Source organism: Octopus sinensis, linkage group LG13 (genome assembly GCF_006345805.1).
Source record: "Octopus sinensis linkage group LG13, ASM634580v1, whole genome shotgun sequence".
NCBI lineage: Eukaryota > Metazoa > Mollusca > Cephalopoda > Octopoda > Octopodidae > Octopus > Octopus sinensis.
Window position 1 is genome coordinate 11,750,331 of NC_043009.1, and position 15,918 is coordinate 11,766,248.

The window sequence follows — 15,918 nt, forward strand, 5'->3', positions numbered from 1 at the left end:
CTAGTTGATTTCATCAACCCTAGTACTTGATTGAAACTGATTCTATCAATCCCCAAAAGAAGAAAGGCAAATTTGACCTTAGTGGAATTTGAACTCAGACTGCAAAGCCAAAAGAAATAGGGTTAAGCACTTTGTCTAGAGCAGTAATGGATTCTATTAACTCAATCATATAATCATTTCTACTATAGGTGCAAGGCCTAAAATTTTGAGTCTGTGGGGGTGGGTTGGCTCGTCGATTACATCAACCCCTAGTGCCTGACTGGTATTTAACTCATTGACCCCGAAAAGACAAAAGGCACAATCAACCTTAGGGGACTTTGAACTCAGAGTGCAAAGCTGAAGGAAATGGTGCTAAGCATTTTATCCAGAGCAGTCACAATTCTACCAGCTCTATCAAAGAATGGAAACTAGATTAAAAAAACAACACTTAAATACAATTATATAAAAAAAAACTTAGAAAATAAAAAGCATAGACTTACCTTTTTGTCGGGGCTGCAAGTATTTTTGAATAAAAGGATAAAAATTCAGCAGAAAAAGCTGATGGACTCCAATTAGTCTAGAGATCAGATCCATCATGAGGATCTTAACATCATAATACTCACTACTAGATTGTAGCTGTTTGAACAAACGATCGGCAAATTCTGCAACAAAATAAAAAAGTGATTATTTCTATCTCAGAGAGCAGCGGTTCTCAACCATTTTTTTGACTAAGGACCCCTCTGATTTCTATTTTAGTCTACTGGACTTCCATACCCATTCAATGTCTATATAAAAGAAGTCCTACTCTATTTTCATCACCATCATTTAACGTCCGTTTTCCATGTTACCATGGGTTGGACAGTTTGACCAGGGTCTGGAAAGCTAGGAGGCTGCGCCAGGCTCCAGTCTGACCTGGCAGTGTTTCTACAGCTGGATGCCTTGACTGGCTTCTGTGCCGGTGGCTTGTAAAAAGCACCAACCAATCGTGGCCGCTGCCAGCCTCCCCTGGCACGTAAAAAGCACCCACTACACTCACAGAGTGGTTGGCATTAGGAAGGGCATCCAGCTGTAGAAACACTGCCAGATCAGACTGGAGCCTGGTGCAGCCTCCTGGCTTCCCAGATCCCTGGTCGAACCGTCCAACCCATGCTAGCATGGAGAACGGACGTTAAACGATGATGATGATGATGATGTGCATGTACACAAATATAAGGTTAACTAAAGATAACTGGGAATAAACCAGTTAGAATAGAATATCCAAATGTTCTTTGGAAGAATGTAAGCATGTGACCATGAGAAAATATTAGCTTGGAAACAGGTTGGGGCTGGTGGCAGGAAAGACATCTGGCAGTAGAAAATCTACCTTCACAAAGTCTGTCAGACTCATGCTACATGGGAAAGTGGACATTAAAACGATGATGATAATGATGAAATGGAATAATTCGAGTGTTGCCTGCGTGCCAGAAGAACTTCTTCCAAATATAGAACCTGCTTACCTTGTGGATCATGAAGCAGATGAAGGGTTGAGAAGTTGACACAGGCAGGTCTCTTCTTCTTCTTGTGTTTCTGAAAAACAAGAATAACACTGAAACATTACTGGGTGCAGGCAGGGTTAAAAAAATGCTTGCTTCTGATCTTGAGTTTAGTCCCACTCCACAGCACCTTGGACGAGTGGGATTTGGTAGATGGAAACTGAAAAATTGCCCAACAAGTGCATGTGTGTGTATTTTTTCTTTTTTTTTGTCTTGACATTATGTGAAAATTGTAAACGAGAGTGGCTATCATACAAGCAGAGTCCCTGATTTCCAATATTCTGTGAAAACAAGCCTGGTCTTGGGAAAATACTACCTTGCTTGGAAACAGATAAAGGCTGGCAACAGGATGGGTACTCTGCCATAGAAAATCTGCCTCAGTAAATTTCCTCTGACTCATGCAAGAAGCATCCATAAGAGGATGTCAAGAGAAACATCTGTAATTTAAAGGTCTGACACAGCTTTGTGCAAAAATTAGCAGATAAGCCTTCCTCAAACTATACCCTACTACGACTAAAAAGGGAGGAATACATTAGATAATAAAGTACTTGATATGTTGTTGAGATCCCTTTCAGTCATGACTGACCATGGGATTGCACCTAGAAGTTACCCTCCCAGGCATAAAGTCCAGGCAAGGTTGTTTATGGAAGACCAGCAGTTGCCCATGCATACCGGCCTCCCCTCTCCACGCCACCAGTGTTATCCAAGGGAAAGGCAAAGGGGCCGATGAGCAAAGTGAAATAAAGTGTCTTGCTCAAGAACACAACTCGCAGCCCGGTCCGGGATTCGAGCTCACAACCTCACGATGGTAAGCTCGACGCTCTAACCACTGAGCCATGCAACACTACTTGATATGTAGTACTTAAAAATAAGGATAGGATGGCCATCGCTGGAATGCTTTAAATCATAGGTCTGCTCAGTCAGGATTGGTTTCAGGTTAAACAAAAGACAAGTACATTTAGTAGAATAACTTAGTTATCATTCAGCTAGTGTTAGGAACATAAATTGTGATTAAGGTTTGGTGGGAGATTTTAATTCAAAACTCATGAAAACAAGACATTTTTACTCAGAGCCAGAACCGGTTTCAGCCGGGTTGGTAACAAAAGGGCTAAACACTAAAGGGTTAAGCCAGGCCAAATACTCTACTACTTAAAGTTCAAACCAATCATATATGAGCTCCACATCAACCCTACAATGACATTCTAAAAGAACAAAAAAAATAATAATTAAACACATAGGAATCTCAAGACTTCAAGATAATGGAAAATTATTAATTTGAAGCGATGTGAATAAATAGGCATCACATTTGACAGAAGAATTTTAACACTAAAGGATTAAGAGATGAGCCTTAAAATTTTTCTTCGTAGATATTCATCCATTGGATCTATACTTTTGACCGCTGATAGTTGTTGTTGACAAACAACGGCAGTAATATTTCGTTTTTGGATTTAGTTTGCAAGATTCTTTATATGAGTTCATGTGTTGAAGCATATTCTGTTGTATCTGGAGAGAGTCATTTTCTTTTTGTGCCTTATAATGTAACACGCTCACCGGTAAAATATCCACTTTTTTCTTATTTTTATTGTCATAAAATTTTCGTTGCGTCTTGCAACCTTTTCAATAACTATTATTGAGTGTGTTATATTATAAGGCACAAAAAGAAAATGACTCTCCCCAGACACAACGGCAGTAATTTTATTCAGCTGAATACATGTCATTGATTGGTTGAAATTACCGAAATACGACAACTTTAACAACAAATAGCTTCAAACATACAGAATTTTCTCAACAACGCTAAGAGTAAAAGATGTTTTGCGTCACACATTCTACAAGTATACAAAGTTTGAAAGTGCTTAGTTACAAAAAAGTATTTTTTAAATCTGTCGGTCAAAAGGTAAAGATCCCATCTATTTTATTTTACAGATGCCTTTCCTTTGAAAATGTGTTGTAAAAATAAGCTTTATGCTGAAATTTTTACCTTCAAAACATCAAGAGCCCTATTCAACCGCTTCCGACGCTTCTTCGTTTTTTTACTGACTCTGTTTCCCAAAAGTAGATCAGCTGTGCTCTTTTTGCTCATCACGTTCTAGAAAGAGAGAGAAAAAGAAATAACAATGGATAACAGCAAGTTGTTACTGCAGCAAGTAACAACACATACGAAACAATTTAAATATACATAGAGCATTCACACGTCAGGCCTATTTTGCTGCCATGCACAATAATAATAATAATTAATTCGTTTATTGGCCACAAGGGCTAACAAAAATCAAATAAAACATGTAAGGATAAAATACAGGCCGAAAATTACAAAAAGGGTTTTGTCCGTTTGAAAAGTCCGTGTAAAAATGCAAGGTAACAACGAAAATATAACAAGTAAAAACTCCCAATAGGGGGTGGCGCTTTGAAAGGTTACTAGTGGAAAAACCCATAAAAGCCACAGGAGCCTAGTCAAAAAAGGGGGTTGAGAGCCCCTTTCTCCTTTTATATTACCTTTTTTTTTTACAGGTGTATCCTCAGAATTGGTCCGTTCATACTGGCCATTCTTCCGATATTCACCCACCTTTCAATAAATTTGCCACGAGACAGCACTTCCCTCTCTACTCTCATCTTCCTTTTCAAGTGGAACTTGAAAAAGTTGATGAGGCCTTGGCCAAAAAGGAAAGTGTCTGACTTTAGCCCTTTCAAATGGGTCCACCATACCACCTCTTTCACTGCAGCCACTAGACAAAGAATAATGCATTCCAAAAAGAAATAATGCTGACACCTAGTAAGATTTGATAAGGCGGTGAGCTGGCAGAAATGTTAGCACGCCAGGCGAAATGCTTAGCGGTATTTCATCTGCCGTTATGTTCGGAGTTCAAATTCCTCCGAGGTCGACTTTGCCTTTCATCCTTTCGGGGTCGATAAATTAAGTACCAGTTACGCACTGGGGTCGATGTAATCGACTTAATCCGTATATCGGTCCTTGTTTGTCTTCTCTGTGCTTAGCCCCTTGTGGTAGTAAAGAAATTGGTATTTCGTCTGCCGCTACGTTCTGAGTTCAAATTCCGCCGAGGTCAACTTTGCCTTTCATCCTTTCGGGGTCGATAAATTAAGTACCAGTTACGCACTTGGATTGATGTAATCGACTTAATCCGTTTGTCCCTTCTGTGTTTAGCCCCTTGTAAGTAGTAAAGAAATAGGTATTTTGTCTGCCGCTACATCCTGAGTTAAAATTCCACCGAGGTCAACTTTGCCTTTCACCCTTTCGGGGTCGATTAAATAAGTACCAGTTACGCACTGGGGTCGATGTAGAAGCTTGTTTTGTGTGTGTGTGTGTAGAATTCCCAGAGATCAGGGGAGGCCTTTAAGAGAGACAATGCATTATTAATCCTTAAAAACATCTCAAATAGGAGACTAGAACTACTAAAGAAAAAACTATACAAGTTCTTTAAACATTTTAGTCTAACCATCACAATAGAAAAAGAGCTAATTCTATTAACTACTTAGACACCAACTGTAATCTAACCACGGGACCACAAGAACCATCCATACATTAAACTGAATACAAACCTTAAATATATAAATGCACTTAGCAACCACCCAAACTTTATAAAGAGAGCACTTGTACAAGACATCGACAAAAGAATCTCATATCTCTCGTCCAACAAAGATACCTTTAATAAGTATAAGGAATTCTACAACAGGGCATTAGAAAAAGCAGGTTATAAGCAAAAAAATGAAGTACCTTTACGCAGAACCCTATAAAAATAACCTGAATAACATAAATATTCAAAATTATAATAATAGGAATAATAGCCAAAATGTCTATTATAATAATCACAAAAAACAATAAGAATAACAATAATAGTAATAGTAGTAGTAATAACAAAATTAGTAGGAAGAATGATAAGATTCATAATAATATTAATAACAACATTAAATATGATAACATTAAAAATACTAATAATGGGAATGATAACAATATCAAGAAAAATAATAACAATAAAAATAAAAATAGCACAACTCAAAGAACCAATAAAGTCCCTGTCAGAAATGATACGAAGGTAAATAAAATAAATAAATCATACAGGAACAACTCCACCAATGCTGATAGTAATAGTAATAAAAATAACAATAGAAAGAATAATAATTATAACCATAAATTTACGATCTACAATGATAATGAGGGCAGGTTCTACACCAAAAACGAAAATATCAAAAATAACAAACGGAATAAAGATAACATCTGGCTAATAATCTCCTTTGTGTTGCAACTAAAAACCAATACAGTTAAACCTATAATAAGACTTATAAATAAGCACTTCAATATGAATACGAAATACTCAGAAATCTTTAGCAATAAAATTAGAGTAGGCCATAGCCTAACTAGCAACGAAGCTACTATTATAGCGTCTATCAAGAATAAAAACTAGACTCCTTCTATGAAACTAGGAGCAATAAAAATAAAAAGTGCAACAACCCCATATTGGCCAAAACTTAATATGGCCCCATATTGGCCATATTCTCATACATTAGGCGTAGGAGTGGCTGAGTGCTAAGTAGCTTGCTTACCAACCACATGGTTCCAGGTTCAGTCCCACTGCGTAGCACCTTGGGCAAGTGTCTTCTACTATAGCCTCGGGCCGACCAAAGCCTTGTGAGTGGATTTGGTAGATGGAAACTGAAAGAAGCCCGTCGTATATGTGTATATATATATATATATATATATATATATATATATATATATATATATATATGTGTATGTGTGTGTATATGTTTGTGTGTCTGTGTTTGTCCCCCCCAACATTGCTTGACAACTGATGCTGGTATGTATACGTTCCCGTAACTTAGCGGTTTGGCAAGAGACCGATAGAATAAGTACTAGGCTTACAAAGAATAAGTTCTGGGGTCGATTTGCTCGACCAAAGGCAGTGCTCCAGCATGGCCGCAGTCAAATGACTGAAACAAGTAAAAGAGTAACTAATCAATTGATATAATAAGGGATCCCCCAAATAACTCACCCTCTAAAAATTCAGATAACCACCTTATAAATAATAACCCCCACCCCATATTATAGGCAGGCACAGATAATCTTACTAATCTATATGGCTGCAGATATAAAAATACTTGTGAATTCTTGAATAAGTGTAAAACTAAAAACGTAATCTACCAACGTGTTGTACTCTCTAATAATTACAAGAAAACTTACAATTGGAGCAACTAAAAATGAAATGAAACTTAGATGTAATTCCCATCACACAAGTTTCAGAAATAAAAGTAAAGCGAACTCTACCAGACGAAGTAGTTACATCTGGGAACTCAAGGACAATAACATTAATTATAGATTAGAATGGCATATCCTAGCCAAAACATCTTCATATAACCTTAATAAAAATCACTGTAACTTATGCATAAATGAGAAATCCTTCATTTTAATGGCCAAATCAGAATTACTTAATAAACGAGACAAGAAAAATAATGTTTGCATAAAGATAAATTCTTATTCTCTAAATACTGCTAATAGATTGACACTAGTATATAACTGGTTATTTTTATAACTTAATAGGTGAAGAATGGCATAAAATGAAATCAATCTTTATAGAGTTTGAACTTAGAATGCAGAAAGATGAAATCATATATTGTATGATATTTAGCCCAGTGCAATATTCTCTCAGTCATTTAAAAATGATGTTATTTCCTGATATTAGTTTTATTAAATCCTTTTTATTAAAGCAGGTATAGTCAATAAAACTGCAAACACTAGCTTACTATTATTGCATCTTTTATGGATACCAGAGAGACCGAAGCAAAAATGACAGGAGCCCAAAACATCCGAAAACTAAATTAGGGATTAAACATCATGAGTTTTACTCTTGTGGTATACTGAACTTATAACCCTAAATTCAGGACCCCTAATAACTTATATTAGTTGCATATGATACAGTAACTTCTTAAATATGTTGAAAGCTTAAGCTGCTACTACAACTACTACTGTGGAGGCGCGCAGCTTAGTGGTTAGAGTGTCAGCAACATGATCGTAAGATTGTGGTTTTGATTCCTGGACCGGGCGGCGCGTTGTGTTCTTGAGCAAAACACTTCATTTCACGTTGCTCCAGTCCACTCAGCTGGCAAAAATGTGTAACGCTGCAATGGACTGGCGTCCAGTCCAGCTGGGGAACACATACGCCATGGAAACCAGGAAACCGGACCCATGAGCCTGGCTAGGCTTTAAAAAGGGCACATTTATTTTTTATTTTACAACTACTACTGCTGCTATTACTACTACTACTACTACAAGACAACAAGGAAACAGTTATGTAAGAATCTTAGACTCTAAAAACTTTATCATGTAATTATAGATAAGATGAAATGGTTACAGCTAGAATAATCTGATCACAGGTAAGTTTGCTCAGAGCAAAACATGACTACCACTACTGCTGCTACCATTATTATTTCTCACCCCTGCCACCACCACCACCACCACAACTGCTATAAACAGTAACCTTTTTCTCCCTAGTCTTCGTTACATTTCACAAAGATTACAAGCTTTAATGATAAAAATAAAACAACAAAAGTACTGCAGACATATCAATATTATCAATTCTTAAAACAAAAAACAGCCTGATAAAAAACCACTAAAATCTTGCAGTCGAGAGATAACAGTTGCAATTAATTGCATTTAAACACCATTTGGATGTTTGCAGAACAGCTTAGTCTTAACATGCTTAAGTCAAAGAACCACACTTGAGACTGTTAGAGTTCAAAGTCTGATACTTTACTTTTACCAGTTAGATAACGTCTGTAGTCATTGGCAAGATTGAGATTTTTATAAAGTTTCTGGATTGTGCAAGTCTGAACAGAATTAAAAATTCACTGTGACGTTTTTAAAAAATATATTTTATCAAGGGTACATCCTGATGTCATACTGAAGTGACATCTATTCTATTATAAAGAAAGCCGTTTATTAATTAGTTAGGAGCATGTACTTTTTACTTTTAAAAAAAAGCGATTAAGAGTGGCTCTGTGGTAAGTAGCTTGTTTACCAACCACATGGTTCTGGGTTCAGTCCCACTGCGTGGCACCTTGGGCAAGTGTCTTCTACTATAGCCTCGGGCCGACCAAAGCCTTGTGAGTGGATTTTGGTAGATGGAAACTGAAAGAAGCCCGTCATATATATATATATGTGTGTGTGTGTATGTTCCATGCTGCATCACAGAATTTTGTCAGTGAACAGGTTGCAGTCTCAAAGTGGCGAAAATATTTTGACAAATTAAATCTAAATGTTGAAGTGAATCTAACGGATTTTTGTATGTTTCTTAAATGGCTTATAAACACCCTCCATGCTGCAATTGTTTCCGTTCCAGCACACGATCTTAGATCAAGTCACTTGCTATGCAAGTACATCTCCGTAATATTTTTATTCTAGATTTCAATTATGCTGTTAACCATGCTGGGGCCACATAAAAAGCACCCAGTACACTCTGTAAAATGACTGGCAAATAGGAAGGGCATCCAGCCATAGAAATCATGCCAAAACAGGCAACTAGAGCCTGGTTCAGATCTCCGGTTTGGCAGCTTCATGTCAGCAAGGAAAATGGACATTAAATGATGATGATGATGATTAACTGAAACAGAAAACTAAACTCAAACTAAACTCATTTAACTTAAACACTATATATATATATATATATATATATATCCCTCTATATATAAATGGCAGTTTGTCTGTCTGTGTGTCTGTCAGGTTGTACCCTCACACTGACCACGGCTTTCAACCGATTCTGATGAAACTTGACACACACATAGCCCAATGTCATAATTCAAAACTAACGCAGCGAAAGTTTTGAAAAGTTCCCCAAGTTCTGAAAAAAATCGATAAATTCGACATGGGGTCGAGAATCTAAGCTTTTCATATGCAACACATTTTCTGTTGTAGTTTTCGCAACTTGCAATTGATTTTCACCAAACTCATGGCGAAGCTTAATGTTACCCTAAGAAACTTAATTCTGACATTAGTTTTCCATGCAATACCTTACCATGAGAAAAAAATCGATAAAATCATGCCATTTTGGGAAATCGCGTTCAAATTCAAGATGACATATTTTCGACAATATCTTTCACAAATTGGCAGGAATTTTTTTTTTAATTCACAGCGAGCATCATGTCTGCTCCAAGGAGCTATATGGCCCTTTTTATTCCAATAGGATAATTTATTATTGGAAAAAATCAGTTAATTAAATCATATGTGGCACACATAGCAAACCGATTTGTGTATTAAACACAAGCCACAGACTGTCTAGGGGACGCCTTCCATACCTGGGCAACGTCGGGCTTTGCTGCTAGTATATATATATATATATATATATATATTCAAAATAAGCAACAAGGATATCCAAGGTAGTGTAGTACAATCGTTTCATGCTACTTCATTTTATTAAACACTGTAAGTATTACATCAGTTTTAAAATGTCAAGCAATCTTCAGCCATATATAGATTTTGTAGTACACTACCTTGGATATCCTTGTTGCTTATTTTGATAATAATCACCCCATTTGATTTATATGGATAATACCATACAAAATTCTGGCACCTTTAACTCAAGTACCATATTCATCTGAATCTAAATTTTACTGAATATATAATATATACAATAAAGGGAATAAGAAACCAAACTGACCTCTTCCTCACTCTCGCTCTCACTGTCATGAGTTGGGTCAATACTCAAAAAGAACTTCAAGGCGGCTACCATTATCTGCAAAAAGAAATACCAAAGTAAACTATATATATATATAATGATAAACCATGTGTGAGAAAGTATATTAAAGTAAATGTTTTGTCTGTGAAATGTTTGTAGGCACAGGGATGGCTGCATGGTGAAGAAGCTTGCTTTGTAACCATGTGGTGTCAGGTTCAGTCCCACTGTGCAGCACTTTGGACAAGTATCTTCTGCTATAACCTGAGTGAATCTGGTAGATGGAAATAGTGGTATAACCGAGGGCATCCAGCCATAGAAATCATACCAAAATAGGCAACTAGAGTCTGGTTCAGCTCTCTGGTTTGTCAGCTACTGTCGAATTCGTCAAGCCATATCACACACACACACACGTCATATTTTGACATGTGTGTGTGTGTCTTTGTGGTTGTTCCCTGCCACTGTTTGACAACCAGTGATGGTTTGTTTACATCCTCATAGTTTAACAATTCAGCAAAAGAGGCTGATAGAATAAGAATCAAATACAGAATACTGGGGTTCAATTTGTTTGAATAAACTCTTCTGGGTAGTGCCCCAACATGGCCATGGTGCAATACATAAGTAAAAAAAAATTAAAATTCCAGTTACATCGTGTTAAGCATGTGAGAAATAAACTTCACTTCTGCATAGGATGCTGAACTGTCAAAGACAATATTCGGTGCACCTTTGGCAGATTACTTCAGGTTACTTTTTAAATTATTTTGTACATAATTAGCATTGCAATTATATATATATTTTAAATTCTTACTATTTTTGAGACTCCCTTCGGTCATGATTGACCGTGGGATTGCACCTAGAAAGTTTACACTCCCAGGTACAAGCCCGGGCAAGGTTGTTTATGGAAGACCAGCCGTCACCCATGCATACCAGCCTCCCCTCTCTACGCCACCAGTGTTATTCAAGGGAAAGGCAAAGGGGCCGATACAGCTTGGCACCTGTGACGTTGCAACCCATTTCTACAGCTGAGTGAACTGGAGCAATGTGAAATAAAGTGTCTTGCTCAAGAACACAACCTCACAATCGTAGGCTCGACGCTCTAACCACTGAGCCATGCGCCTTCACATTTTAATTTAATAATAATAAAAATAAGCACATAGATCACCCACCAAAGTAAATTTGCTCACATAGATCTAACATGGTAGCACTAACTAAAAAGTAACATAAAGTAATCTCCCTTTAAATTGTAGATCAGATGGCAAATAGGCCCGTTTCTTTTCCTTGAGAAATGATGTGAATTTAGTGCTGGTTTCTTGTAAAAATGTAACTGCCTTCGTCTCGTTGTTGATCACATTGTAAAAAAAAATCTTTAGCCAAAATCTTATGGGTTTTTCAGAAATTGAAACGTTGACTGAAAAGTACTCCCTGGTAGCTCACTTGCCAAAGGAGCACCCAATATTCGTTAATGATCTGATGGTTAATTCCATCAGAAAGAAATGGTTAAGGAACTTGGTTATCGATGTACTGAACGGCAATTCGTAAGTAACCAGCTCGGCTAAATTAGAGCTTTGTAAACCCAGCAAAACATAGGAAAGAAAGGAAAAAGAAGTATTGAATTAGAAATATTTGTGATGAGTTAAGGTCAACCATTAGTCCTTTAACTTGCCAGATCCTGTCAAACCGTCCAACGCATGCCAGCTCGGAAAACGGACATATGATGATGATGATGAAAGTAATTAATCTTTGATTACTACTCTTGGCAATAATACAGAAATCTAGGATCTTTTCGGTTTGAACGGCAGTTTTTAGCATAATTTCTAGGTAACTAAAAAATTTTAAACTTCCTATACTGGTAGAATGTGTTTATGAAACATCTTTTTCTCTTAGCTTTATTGAGAAAATTCTATAGTTTGTAAGATATTTGTTATTTTTTTTCTTCAATTTCTGCAATTTCAACCAATCAATGACGTCAATTGAGGTAAAAAAACAAACATTCTGTGCCGTATGAATATGTCCCTCGTTTAAGAAACACATTGGGTTTATTTACATTTCTGAAGAAAAAAAGATACCCTTCCCCCACCCCTAACACCGATTGAAATGCAATAGATCGATTCTAGGGTCATAATTATGGGTGACAATTTCATATGACACTGCTAGAAAAAACTGCCGTTCAAACCGAAAAGGTCCGAAATCTATGCTTCACTGAAGAGCCATCTCCTGTATTTACATAAAGGCTGAAAATATTTGTAGTCATTGAGCTAATAATTTTTTTCTAGACACCGCATAAATATTTTTAAGTGGGTAACGCTTTTAACATTATTGTTAATCTGTATTTGAATGTCTAGAAACTTCAATGAAAACAGTTTTCGTGTAAGTAATTTTTACATCTACGTCCGGGTTTATACATGTACAGAAATCTGAATTTGAAATAGCAAGTATTGTACAGTCCCGTAGCTGAAATGACTGTTTTTTGCTCAGGAGAAGTGTTAAAAAAAATATTTTGTATATCATATAGCTAGAATTTAATGAGTTATTTCCCTTTACGCAAGGGAATTAACTCTGACACATCACAATTCCTTTCAGTAATTACCATACCAAATAAATGATACCTGTTCCTTACAAATAAACTATTTATCTTCTTTTTTTAAAGATATCTTGTAAATGCTCAAATGGGTTTCTGATGTGTATCCTATATTTATTTTAAAAATCACAAAATATAGATAGAAAAATTAAAGGCACATTAAAGGCATTTCTTCCAGATCTTTCCATTATAAGTTCAAATCCCACTGTGGTTAACTCTGACACATCACAATTACTTTCAGTTACAGGTTATCCAAAATATTTCCCATAAGGAGGAACTGTAAGGATTAAAGAGGGAAAAAAATGTCGCCTAATAGAGGTGACCTTTTCCCAGAAAGAATTTCATTTTGAATCCTTTTTTTTTCTTTCAATTAAAATTGCTTCAAATTTAGGCACAAGGATAGCAATTTTAGGGGAAGAGGGATGACCAGTAGATTTAGCCATCCCAGTATTTGACTGATTCTATATCTTATCATTCCTGAAAGAATCAAAGACAAAGTTAACCGCAGTGGGATTTGAACTTACGATGGAAAGAGCTGGAAGAAATGCCTTTTTGTTTATTATTCTTCTATCGATATTTTGTGATTTTTAGCCGTTTGCCAGCCTCCTCTTGCCCCTGTGCCGGTGGCATGTAAAAAGCACCCACTACACTCACAGAGTGGTTGGTGTTAGGAAGGGCACCCAGCTGTAGAAACTTTGCCAGATCAGATTGGAGCCTGGTGCAGCCGCCTGGCTTTCCAGACCCCAGTCGAACTATCCAACCCATGCTAGCATGGAAAGCAGACGTTAAACGATGATGATGATGAAATGATTTCATTTTTATTCTTCAGTATCTCTGGTGAAGTTGCAATCACTTCTGAAAAAGGGGGTAAAGTTTAAGACAATACAATTTTCCCCTCTTATCTTTACCCAAGATACAAATAGTTACAGACTAGACTATACCTGTAGGCAAACAACCTACTGACCACTGATCTGCAATGGTTTTATTCAATACAAACTCATCTGAGCTGGTTAACTGCAAGACCAACAGAAATATATATACATACATATATATATATATACTTTATTTAAAAGCAACAGAAATATAACAAAAGCTGTTACTCAGAGTTTCACCTTCCCGTTCGGCGGACAGTTTTGTTGAAAAAAACAAAAACTGTCCAACGAACGGGAACATGAGACTCCGAGTAACAGCTTTTGTTATATTTCTGCTGCTTTTAAATAAAGCATATTACTCTACCTCTGGTATTTGAGTACTCTTTTTTCCACCTTGTTTCACATTTATGTCTCTACTCCGGTATATATATATATATACAACTAATGACTATTACAAAATAGCAGAGGTGTCTGTTACCTTGGTTACTTTTGAGAAACATGCTGTGCTGATAACATTGACTGTTTTGGCATCTTTCCATGTGTTTCTTCGATACAGCTCAATCATAACATCCTGCAAAATAAGAATCAAATATTAACTGACTTGAGTGTATACATGTATTTAGTATAGAATCCAAACAGAACACAGCAGATACTAAAGAAAGATGAGAAGTACCGTCAGAGAAGTAGCTCTTGTAATTACAACAGAATAGACAGAAAATGGATATGGTTTGCAGATGTTTAATCAAGTGTCAAAAAAGACAAAAATTGCATGTAAAATGCATGCAGCAGCTAATGTATTTCCCAATATCATTGCTAAAAATATTTATTTAAGCTTGCATTTTTGAAAGTAAAATATTTCTTATTTAAAAAAAAAACCCCAAAAAGATGATTATCTATTTAAAAGTTATTTTGCAAGAGAAATTTATGAAAGGAGACATGTGACTCTCCTACAAGAATAGTTAATCAAAATGAAACCAGCTCAATGTAAAGATGTATTATGATGTTAAATATGGAATCTTTGACATAGGAAATCACAGGTCAACAAGAGTGCTGCTCCTTATACTCTTTACTTGTTTCAGTCACTTGACTGCGGCCATGCTGGAGCACTGCCTTTAGTCGAGCAAATCGACCCAGGGACTTATTCTTTGTAAGCCTAGTACTTATTCTATTGGTCGCTTTTGCTGAACTGCTAAGTTACAGGGACGTAAACACACAAGCATCGGTTGTCAAGCAATGTTGGGGGACAAACACAGACAAACATACACACACACATATATATATATATATACATATATACGACAGGCTTCTTTCAGTTTCCGTCTACTAAATCCACTCACAAGGCTTTGGTCGGCCTAAGGCTATAGTAGAAGACACTTGCCCAAGGTGCCACGCAGTGGGACTGAACCCAGAACCATGTGGTACGTAAGCAAGCTACTTACCACACAGCCACTCCTATGCCTATATGAGTATTATAGAGAAATATGTTTAATTACACTGAGAAGAAAAGAGACCAGTAGATATGAATAAGATGGATGGTGTGGAATTCCAAGTTTAGTTATGAATTAGAAAACAACATGACCTAAAGACTGATGAGATTTTATGATGGATAAATTTATCAAACCAGGTAATTTTAATGCATTACTTTTGATACAGGAAGTGTGCTTCAGGTAGGAAAAAAAAATATTTTTTAGAAATAGCAAACAGATTTCAAAAGGTTTTAAGAGAGAGAAAAAGTTCTTATAAACATACCAGAGACTTTTTAGCTGCAATTGCATTGCTGTCCTTCAACATGTCATACATGAAATTTTGCAAAGTCTGAGGAGAAAATAAAAATATAAATTCTATTAGAGTTTGAATTCTTCATATATATGTACAGGAAATGCTGAGTTAACCCTTTAGTGTTCAGATTACTCTGTTAAATGTAATACTTTTTCACTCAAATTGTTTTGAATTAATCATACATTATCTCATAGCTTTGAGGTTTCAATGATGTGATTGTCTATTTTTAGAATGTCAATGTAGGTTAGGTGTAAGAGGCTGGATATGGCCAGTTTGAATATAAAACATGTAGAATATTTGGACAGGATATGGCCGGTTTAAACACTAAAGGGTTAAACATGCAATTGAAAGACGTAGGCACAAAAGTAATATACTTAATATTTCCAATTACTTTTCTCAATCATATTTATGTTCCACTTAGCACTGAAAGGGCCCCTTATCATAATAGTGATCCTTCTCTCCCTCTTGCTAAGCAGACCCTCTTTCTCTTAAGTGTTATTCTG

General features: G+C 36.3%; 1 protein-coding gene across 1 annotated transcript in view; it reads right to left on the reverse strand.

The window, feature by feature from the left end:
• LOC115218379 (protein SDA1 homolog) overlaps positions 1 to 15,918 on the reverse strand; it is a 61,134-nt gene that overhangs the window by 31,828 nt on the left and 13,388 nt on the right. Inside the window, exons 5-10 of the mRNA XM_029788158.2 lie at positions 15,386 to 15,451; positions 14,115 to 14,207; positions 10,172 to 10,246; positions 3,490 to 3,597; positions 1,476 to 1,545; positions 480 to 641 (exon numbers count right to left, since the gene is read on the reverse strand). Coding sequence (XP_029644018.1) covers positions 480 to 641; positions 1,476 to 1,545; positions 3,490 to 3,597; positions 10,172 to 10,246; positions 14,115 to 14,207; positions 15,386 to 15,451 — 574 coding nt within the window. The remainder of the gene's footprint in view (positions 1 to 479; positions 642 to 1,475; positions 1,546 to 3,489; positions 3,598 to 10,171; positions 10,247 to 14,114; positions 14,208 to 15,385; positions 15,452 to 15,918) is intronic.